This window comes from Gallus gallus, chromosome 30 (genome assembly GCF_016699485.2).
Source record: "Gallus gallus isolate bGalGal1 chromosome 30, bGalGal1.mat.broiler.GRCg7b, whole genome shotgun sequence".
Lineage (NCBI taxonomy): Eukaryota > Metazoa > Chordata > Aves > Galliformes > Phasianidae > Gallus > Gallus gallus.
In genome coordinates, this window is record NC_052561.1 from 319,371 (window position 1) to 329,179 (window position 9,809).

General features: G+C 59.0%; 1 protein-coding gene and 1 non-coding gene across 2 annotated transcripts in view; both read left to right on the plus strand.

The window, feature by feature from the left end:
* WIZ (WIZ zinc finger) overlaps positions 1–9,289 on the plus strand; it is a 49,609-nt gene extending 40,320 nt beyond the window's left edge. Inside the window, exons 7-13 of the mRNA XM_025145729.3 lie at positions 2,144–2,650; positions 3,912–4,219; positions 4,319–4,448; positions 4,997–5,521; positions 6,129–6,560; positions 6,886–7,078; positions 8,248–9,289. Coding sequence (XP_025001497.2) covers positions 2,144–2,650; positions 3,912–4,219; positions 4,319–4,448; positions 4,997–5,521; positions 6,129–6,560; positions 6,886–7,078; positions 8,248–8,404 — 2,252 coding nt within the window. The 3' untranslated portion in view covers positions 8,405–9,289. The remainder of the gene's footprint in view (positions 1–2,143; positions 2,651–3,911; positions 4,220–4,318; positions 4,449–4,996; positions 5,522–6,128; positions 6,561–6,885; positions 7,079–8,247) is intronic.
* MIR12266-1 (microRNA mir-12266-1) lies at positions 2,263–2,320 on the plus strand. Its single transcript, NR_162031.1, has one exon. It is a non-coding gene; the product is annotated as a microRNA mir-12266-1 (primary transcript).
* Positions 9,290–9,809: the final 520 nt, after the last annotated feature.

Below are 9,809 nucleotides of genomic sequence, written 5' to 3' on the forward strand. Positions count from 1 at the left end.
TACCCCTGAAAGCCTGGAGGCGTTGTACCCTAAAGGTTTGGGGATGCAATGCCCTGAACAACTCAGGGATGTTGCTCCCTGAACACGGGGCTGCAATGCACACCCAAAGCCTGGGGAAACTGCAACCCAAAAGCTCAGGGATGTTGTGTCTGAACCTCAGACCGTGATGCCCATGATAGCACAGGGCCGTCGTGCCCCAGACTCTGGGCCATGGTGCCCCAAAAACCTGGGGATGTGGTGCTCCAGCCTCAGGGCCATGGTGCCTAAAAACCTGAGGAGACAGTGCCCAAAAATTTGGGGACATGGTGCCACAGACTCAGGGTCGTGGCGCCTCAAAAACCTGGGGACGTGGGGCCCCAAATTCAGGGCCACGATGCCCCAAAAACCTGGGGACATTGTGCCCCAAACTTAGGGCCATGGTGCCCAAAAACCTGGGGACGTTGTGCCTCAAACTTAGGGCCATGGAGCCCAAAAACCTGGGGACGTTGTGCCTCAAACTTAGGGCCATGGAGCCCAAAAACCTGGGGACGTTATGCCCCAAACTCAGGGCCACGATGCCCTAAAAACCTGGGGACGTTGTGCCCCAAACTCAGGGCCACGATGCCCCAAATACCTGGGGACGTTGTGCCCCAAACTTAGGGCCATGGTGCCCAAAAACCTGGGGACGTTGTGCCCCAAACTTAGGGCCATGGTGCCCAAAAATGTGGGGACATGGTGCCCCAAATTCAGGGCCACGATGCCCCAAATACCTGGGGACATTGTGCCTCAAACTTAGGGCCATGGTGCCCAAAAACCTGGGGACGTTGTGCCCCAAACTCAGGGCCACGATGCCCCAAATACCTGGGGACATTGTGCCTCAAACTTAGGGCCATGGTGCCCAAAAACCTGGGGACGTTGTGCCCCAAACTTAGGGCCATGGTGCCCAAAAATGTGGGGACATGGTGCCCAAAAACCTGGGGATGTTATGCCCCAAACTTAGGGCCATGGTGCCCAAAAACCTGGGGACGTTGTGCCCCAAACTTAGGGCCATGGTGCCCAAAAATGTGGGGACATGGTGCCCAAAAACCTGAGGGCAAGGTGTGCAAAAACTTGGAGACGTGGTGCCCCAGGCTCAGGGCCATGGTGCTGGATGCTGGAGATGGACAGCTGTCCAAAATCAAGTGGAGAGTGCAGTGCCCAGCACAGTTCCCAGTGTTGGGTGGTGGTGGGACCAGACTCTCATCTGTGTTTTCAGGAGATTTTACTGAATTTTCAAGAAGAGAGTGGTTGAGTTGTGCTCCTATTCCGTTATGTTGAGTTGCCAGAGCTCGCTGGGGCCGACGTTTGACTCTACTCCTCCGCAGAGCACCTCAATCAGTCCTCCTGCCTTTTCAGTTACCGTAATTAGCATCATAGAGAGATGAAATCATTGGATTGGAAGGGTCTTGAAAGATCACAGAACCATAGAATGGGTTGCATTTGGGATGGAAGGGTCCTTGAAGACCACAGAATGATAGAATGGTTGGGTTGCAAGGGTTCTTGAAGACCACAGAACCACAGAATGGTAGAATGGTTGTGTTGGAAGGGTCCTTGAGGACCTCAGGACCACAGAATGATAGAATGGTTGGGTTGGAAGGGTCCTTGAAGACCACAGAACCACAGAATGATAGAATGGTTGAGTTGGAAGGGTCCTTGAGGACCTCAGGACCACTGAATGATAGAATGATTGGGTTGGAAGGGTCCTTGAAGACCACAGAACAATGGAATGATAGAATGGTTGGGATGGAAGGGTCCTTGAGGACCTCAGGACCACTGAATGATAGAATGATTGGGTTGGAAGGGTCCTTGAAGACCACAGAACCACTGAATGATAGAATGGTTGGGTTGGAAGGGTCCTTGAAGACCACTGAATGATAGAATGGTTGGGTTGGAAGGGTCCTTGAAGACCACAGAACAATGGAATGATAGAATGGTTGGGTTGGAAGGGTCCTTGAAGACCACAGAACCACTGAATGATAGAATGGTTGGGTTGGAAGGGACCTCAGAACCCACCCAACCCCACACCGTGCTGTGGGTGGGCACCTCCAGGGATGGGCCGTGAAACTCAAGCGTTTCCTGCTCCTTGTCCTGACTCCCTCCCTTTATTTTTCCCCTCTGATTTCAGCCCAGAACCTGACGACGTGCGAGGTGTGCGGCGCCTGCTTCGAAACCCGCAAAGGGCTCTCCAGCCACGCGCGCTCCCACCTGCGGCAGCTCGGCGTGGCCGAGTCGGAGAGCAGCGGGGCCCCCATCGATTTGCTCTACGAACTGATGAAGCAGAAGGGCAAACCCGATGGGCACCCCATGGCTCCCCCCACCCTCAGCAAAAAATCCGCTTCTCCCAAGGACGGCATTGCCGGCTCCCCGCGGCCCGCGCTGCTCGCGCTCGGCAAAGGCGGTGAGCGCCCGCTGGATGGCCCCATCAACAAAGCCATCAAATCCCCGCCAGGATTCTCCAAGAGCCTCTCGCAGCCCGGATCCCCCATCCTCAAGAAGGTGCCCCCCGCCCTCTCCGGGTCCCCCTCTCCGAAAAACCCCGAGGAGAAGAGCTCGAAGCTATCGCTGAGCCCTCTGCAGAGCTCCCCAAAGGCGCAGTGGCCGCAGGCGGATGAGGAAGGACCTCTCAATTTGAGTGAGCCTCTCTCTTTTTTATTCTTTTTTTCAGTCACCCGTGTTTCCCATTAGGTTTTGGGGCTAGGGAAGAGGGGAACCCCTGGGTACTGCCAGTGAGGGTGCAGCTCTGTGCTTTGAGGGCAGAGCTCGGTGTGGAGGAAGCAGTTTTGATGGCCACTGTGGCTCCAGGACACAACAGCCGGAGGGGACAGTCCTCCCTCGTGTGCTTTCACCTTCTCTATCTCCGAACTCCTCGTGTCTCTACACACTGTCCCCTCCCAGTCCCGCTCTCAGCCACAGCCAAATGCTTCTATTTGCATCCCTCTTCATCCCCAACCTCCGTCAGGGTCTCGTACTCATATCTTGGCACCAGAGTAGTTTTACAGCAGCAGGCGGCTCTTTGGGCCCCACGTTCCTTTGGGCAGCTCAAAGGGATTTGTTTGCCCTGCAGGATTTCTCCCAGCTCTCCTTGGAGCTGTGGGGCTGTAGAGCCTGCTCCATCTTGGCTAACATGGTGCTTGTCCTGAGCAAAACATTCTGTGCCCGCGATGCTGGGTGGCAGATGGGGACAGCCTCCACGGCTGCGTTTTGGAGAATCACTGAGCTATATGGGTTGGAAATCATTGAGTCCAACCCCCTGCTAAAGCAGGTTGAGCAGGAAAGCATCCAGGTGGGTCTTGAATATCTCCAGAGGTGACTCCACAACCTCCCTGAGCAGCCTGTTCCGGCGCTCCGTCACCCTGGCAGTAAATAAGCTCTTCAGTCCTCTTCCCTTTGAGTCCCACTGAGGATTGATTTTGTTGGGCACGCAGCTTTGGGTTCAGTCCATTTCGCTTCTCAGCCCCGATGAGGACCGTATTTGGGTGTGCAGGTCTGGTGTCAGCCCTGTTCCCTTTGGAATTCCATTGAGGGTTGGCTTTGTCACTGTGCATGCATCTTTGGGTTGGGTCCTGTTCCCTTCAGAGTTCCACTGAGCGTTGGTTTTGTTGTTGGGTACGTATCTGAGTTCAGCCCCGCTCATTTTGGAGTCCCGTTGAGGACCGGCTCTGTTGGGTACATATCTTTGAGTTCAATCCTATTCATTTTCCAGTCCCATTGAGGACTGGCTTTGTTGGGTGCACACCTTTGGGCTCAGCCCTACTCCTCGGGTCCCAGTGAGGACAGATTTTGCCGTCGGGTGCACACCTTTGGCTCTGTGCTCTCCTCCCTCTCCTTGGCACCACCGCGCTCCACCCACGCATCCCAGTAACCACAGTTCTCTCTCTTTTCCCCCTTTGCAGCCGCGGGGGGAGAGCCGGTGCGGGACATCCGCTGCGAGTTCTGCGGAGAGTTCTTTGAGAACCGCAAGGGGCTGTCGAGCCACGCGCGCTCCCACCTCCGACAGATGGGGGTGACGGAGTGGTACGTCAACGGCTCGCCCATCGACACGCTGCGCGAGATCCTCAAGCGCCGAACCCACCCGCGGAGCGGAACCTCCAACCCCATGGGCCCCGGGCACAAAGCCATGGCCAAGACCCTCCTGGCAGCCATGGGACCCCTGGAGCCGCGGGGTCCCGGGGAGCTCCACATCCCGACTCTGCCCAAGAAGGTCCAGCAGCCTGGCAATCCCCTGGGGCAGTCTCCTACCTCGTCCCCACCTCCCACTGCCCGGAAGATGTTTCCAGGCCTCTCTCCTCCCTCCTTGCAGAAGAAGCTCAAACATGACCAGATGAGAGTGGAAATCAAGCGTGAGATGATGACGGGGGGTCTCCACGGAGAGCCCCACCCCTCCGACCAGGCTTGGCCACCGCTGGAGGAGATGTCACCCCTGAACCTCTGTAAGTGCGTGGCTGTCACCTTCCCCTTTCCACGGGCTGGTGAGGATTGGGCGCGCTCCGTGCTGGGGATGGGGATGTGGGATCCGAGGTCCCTTCCAACTCAACCCATTCTGTGGTTCTGCGATCTCCAAGGATCCTTCTAACCCAACCCATTTTATCATTCTGTGATCTTCAAGGTCCTTTCCAGGCCAACCCGTTCTATCATTCCGTGGCTCTAAGGTCTTCCAACCCTTCCAACCCAGCCCTTTCTATGGTTCTCTGATGTTTGAGGACCATTCCAACTCAACCCATCCCAGGATTCCGTGTCTCTGTGATCTTTAAGCACTCTTCCAACCCAACCCATTCTATGGTTCTATGATCTTTAAGGACCCCTCCAACCCAAGACCTCTGTGATGGGTGGCGTTCTCTTTGGGCACTTCGGGGGTCAGCTGGAAACGTCCCGCTGTGGGATCTGCTTGTGGATCCTCTTCTTCTGCGGGTTGTGCTGTGGGATGTGAGGGCAGGTGGGCTCGGCCCCACTCCCCCTGACGCCGGCTCTCTCCCTGCAGCCTCCCGGGCCGACCCGGTGCGGGACATCCGCTGCGAGTTCTGCGGAGAGTTCTTCGAGAACCGCAAGGGGCTGTCGAGCCACGCGCGCTCCCACCTCCGACAGATGGGGGTGACGGAGTGGTCGGTGAACGGCTCTCCCATCGACACGCTGCGCGAGATCCTCAAGAAGAAATCGAAGCCCTGCGTCATCAAGAAGGAGCCCCACACCTCCATCATTGAAACCCCCAAAGGGTTTGGGGAGGAGGGGATGGACCCCAAGCCCCCCGGAAAAGTGCTGCAGGCCATGGCTCTCCCTCCGCTGGGCGGGCGGACGGGGAAACCCGGTGGCTCCAGCATGGGCCGCGAGCTCTCGCTGTCGCCGCTCACCACCAAGCCCCACGGTGCCTTCTTGACACCACTGGCCACCAAACGGCCACTGCAGGACGACCGCCTGGGTCCCCACCCCGAGGTGAAGCACAAGGCCTACATCCAGACCGAGCTGCCCTTCAAAACCAAGTCCGTACACGACAAGCCCACGCACACATGTAAGTGTGGGGAGACGCACGGTGTGGCTTGTCCGGTTTCCTGGAGGCTGCAGGGAGGGGCTGGATGGTTGGCCATGGCCACGTGTTGGCCGTGGTCTTGCATTGGCCATGGCCACACGTCAGCTATGGTGTTGTGTTGGCCATGGTGTTGAGTTGGCCATGGCCACATGTCAGCTGTGGTCTTGCGTTGGCCATGGTCTTGCGTTGGCCATGGTCTTGCGTTGGCCATGGCCACACGTCAGCTATGGTGTTGCGTTGACCATGATGTTGTGTTGGCCATGGCCACACATCAGCTATGGTGTTGCGTTGGCCGTGGTGTTGCATTGGCCGCATTCACGCCACCCGTGGGGCGCCACACTCAGATATTGGGCTCGGGCTTTTTGCTGTGCCATCTCTGATGGGGGAGCAGAGATGTGGGGACCACCCACCATCCCCCATCCCATTTAGCTGCACCTTGGAGCCTTGACCTCCTAACAGGACCATCCCAGAGCTCACCACCACCCAACGCACACCGGGAGGGGGCGGATTCCCTCCCAGGGTTGGCGGTGGGGGGCAATGGGGCGCGTCTCACCCCCCCCCCTGCTCACCACCTGCCCCACTCCCCCAGCCACCGAAGCGTGCTGCGAGCTCTGCGGCCTCTACTTCGAGAACCGCAAGGCTCTGGCCAGCCACGCGCGGGCGCACCTCCGGCAATTCGGCGTCACCGAATGGTGCGTCAACGGCTCTCCCATCGAGACGCTCAGCGAATGGATCCGGCACCGGCCGCAGAAAGCCGGCGCGTACCGCAGCTACATCCAGGGGGGCCGACCCTTCACAAAGAAGTTCAGGAATTCTTCGCACGCCCGAGACCACGACGGAGCGCGGAGGATGCCGCTGAGCCTGCAGCACGGCGGCATGGCCCTGCTGAGCAAAGGGCTGGCGGCGGAGCTGGCGCACGGGGAGCCCTGCAAGATCCTGGACGGCACCGGGGAGCGGCCCATGGTCACCTCGCCCCTCTCGCTGGTGAAGATGGAAGAACATCAGCGCACGAATTTCCACAGTGAGTTGGGAGAGGAGGGGGCGGCCGTTGGGATCCGCTTCGCCTCGGGATCTGGTTGGGATCTGGTTCCCTTGCGACACGGTTCCCCCGGTAGTGGGAACCATTGGGATGTGGTTCCCTTGGGCGTTGGAGCCGTCGGGATCCCGTTCCCTTGGGAAGTCGATGCTGCTGGGACGTGGATCCGTGAGGAATGGCAGCCCCCATTTGGGAGCTGTTGCTCCGAAGCAGTGAAGCTATGCTATGTCACGCAGCCCTCAGCGCCACGGGAATGTTCCCCCTTCCCCCTCACATGCCCCATTCCCCTCCCGTTGTTCCCCACCCCCAGAGTTCGAGCGGAGGCAGGCAAGGCCCCTGGATCCCACCCTGCACAGGGAAGAGGAGGGGGCCGACTTCCAGCAGAAGATGGAGGAGACCCGCCAGCCCCCCCCCAGGATGAGGCCGGTGCCCTCGCTGGTCCCCCGCCCGCCACAGACCTCCCTGGTGAAGTTTGTGGGTAACATCTACACCCTCAAGTGCAGGTAGGCCGTCCCCCCTTGGGCCCCAGCCCACCTTAGGCTTTTTGGGCCCCCTTTGGGCCCCCTTAGGCACTTTTGGGCTCCCTTTGGGCTCCTTGTGGCTTTCTTTCAGGCTCCCCTTTGGGTACCCCCTGGGTTCCCTTTAGCTTTCTTTTGTGGGCTTCCCTTTGGAGGCAGCCTTTGTGTTTCCTTTGGGTTCTTTTTGGCTTTCTTTGGGGCTCTCCTTTGGCTTCCTTTGAGTTTCCTTTGGGCTCCCGTTGGAGCTCTCCCTCCCGGCTCCCTTTGGGTCTATTTTGGGTTTCTTCTGGGCTTCCCTTTTGGGCTCTTCTGGGGGTTTTCTTTGGGCTTTCTTTAGGGCTCCCTTTTGGTTCCCGTTGGGCTCCCCTTTGGTCCCTCTCCGGGTTCCCTTTGGGGGCTCCCTTGTGGTTCCCTGTTGTGTTTCTTTTGGCTTTCCTTTGGGGCTTCTTTTAGCTTTTCTTGATCCTCCCTTTTGGGGTTTTCCCTTTCACTTCCTGATGGGCTCTCCTTTGGAACTCCCTTTGGGTTGTCTCTCTGGGTTCCCATTGGGTTCCCATTAGGTTCCCATTGGATTCCTGTTAGGTTTCCATTGGGTTTCCATTGGGTTCCCGTCAGGTTTCCCATTGGGTTCCCGTTAGGGTTCCCATTGGGTTTCCATTGGGTTCCCGTCAGGTTTCCATTGGGTTTCCATTGGGTTCCCGTTAGGGTTCCCATTAGGTTTCCCGTTGGGTTCCCATTGGGTTCCCATTGGGTTTCCCATTAGGTTTCCCATTGGGTTCCCATTAGGTTTCCCATTGGGTTTCCATTGGGTTTCCCATTGGGTTTCCATTGGGTTTCCATTGGGTTTCCATTGGGTTTCCATTGGGTTTCCATTGGGTTTCCATTGGGTTTCCCATTGGGTTTCTCATTGGGTTCCCATTGGGTTTCCCATTGGGCTCCCGTTGGCTTCCCTTTGTGTTTCCCTCGGCTCCCAAACCTCCGAGCTCTTCGTTTTTGGGCACTCCACCCTTCCTCACTGCACCTGGGGGTGTGGGACGCCCCCCTCCCCCTCCCTCCCCTCTTTTCTGGGTGGTCCCGCTGGTGGTGCCCCCCCTCCCCTCCCCACAGCCCCCGGAGGAGCCTTGGACCGATCTGCTGCCTCCGTATCCCCGCAGGTTCTGTGAGGTGGAGTTCCAGGGCCCTCTCTCCATCCAGGAGGAGTGGGTGCGACACCTCCAGCGACACATCCTGGAAATGAATTTCTCCAAAGCAGACCCCCTGCGGGGGGACGCCCCGGCCCCCGAACCCCCCGCCGTGGCCGAGGCTCAGTAATGGAGCCCCCCCAACCCGGGGGGCAACGGAGCCGAACCGGGGCACCCTCCGCCCCCCAACCCCGTGCCTGCGCCTCCCCCACGGAGCAACCTCAGCCCCCCCCCCAGCCCCAACGCTGGGCTGGAAGGGGGGCACCCGGCCACAAAGCACTACAAGGATCAAAGCCCCCCGGGTCCCCCTGGGGGTGGCGGCGGCACTCGAGGACGGGGCCGGGGGACAGCAGTGACACCGCGTGCCGCCCTCTCTCCCGACCGCCGGTCCGGTTCAGCCCAAAGACGCGGGAGCTGCGTTGGTTTCCTCCGCTTCAGGGACACGGGGGAGCCGACGCCGCGCATCTGTAGATGGCCCCGAGAGAGTCGGTGTAGAATTGGAGTCCCGTCGGCAGCGCCTCCTGTAGCTCCCGGCGCTGTCGGAGCCCATTTGCCGGATCCGGGCTTGCATGTTTGCCCCGCTCCCCCTTCCCAAAGGAAAACACTTCGCTCCCCATCACCACTCCCCGACCCTCAGTTTCCAACGGGACCGTGGGCTGCGGTGACGCCGGGGGGGGGTCCCGGGGTCGGTGGGGGGGGGGGGGGGGGGACGTCTCCCCTCCCCCTCCCACCCCCGTCCCCCCCCCGGTCCTCCTCACTGTTGCTATATTTTTTTGGGTTTTTTTTTTGTTTTTTTTGGTTTTTTTTTTGTTTTTCCTTGTCTAGCTGCATAGACCTTCGACTTTTTTAACTCTAGTTTTGTGTAGAAAATTTAAGGAGCATTCATTTTTATTTCGAAAGTCCCGAGCCCGGCACGGCTTGGAGGGAAATGTACCTTTTAACTTTTTTCATTGGGCATATTCTGGTTATTAATGTACCCGGGAATATGTACATTAGATTAAACTTCTGGAAACGACCCCCGGGGGGGGTGCGGTGAGTGTGCGGCGGTCCCCGGTTTTGGGGGTCCTCCCCCGGGGGGGTTCTGGGGGGGGATTGAGGTGGTTTTGGGGCCCGTAGGGCTGGGGGCAGCGGGGTGAGGGCGACTCAGGGCTTGGGGGTGTCGGGATCACAAAGGGGATGTGGGGATGGGGCTGAGGTGTGGGGTATGGGGTCCGGATGGGGATGATAAGATGGGGGAAGAGGGGCACACGGGGTCGGGGTGAGCGCGTGACGCAGAGCTCGGGACGTTGGGGTCACGGTGAGGGCATCAGTGGGGACGTTGGGGTCAAAGAGGGTCAGGGTCAGGATGGGGACGTCGGGATGCGGCCGTGTCCTACGGCATAGGGACGCTGGGGTCGAGGTGGGGCAGCGTCCCAGGGGGTGGGGATATGGGGTCAGGATGAGGCCGTGCCGCAGGGCCTGAGTCACAGCGAGGTCGTGTCCATGGGGTTATGGGGATATGGGGTTTTGGGGATATGGGGTTATGGGGTTATGGG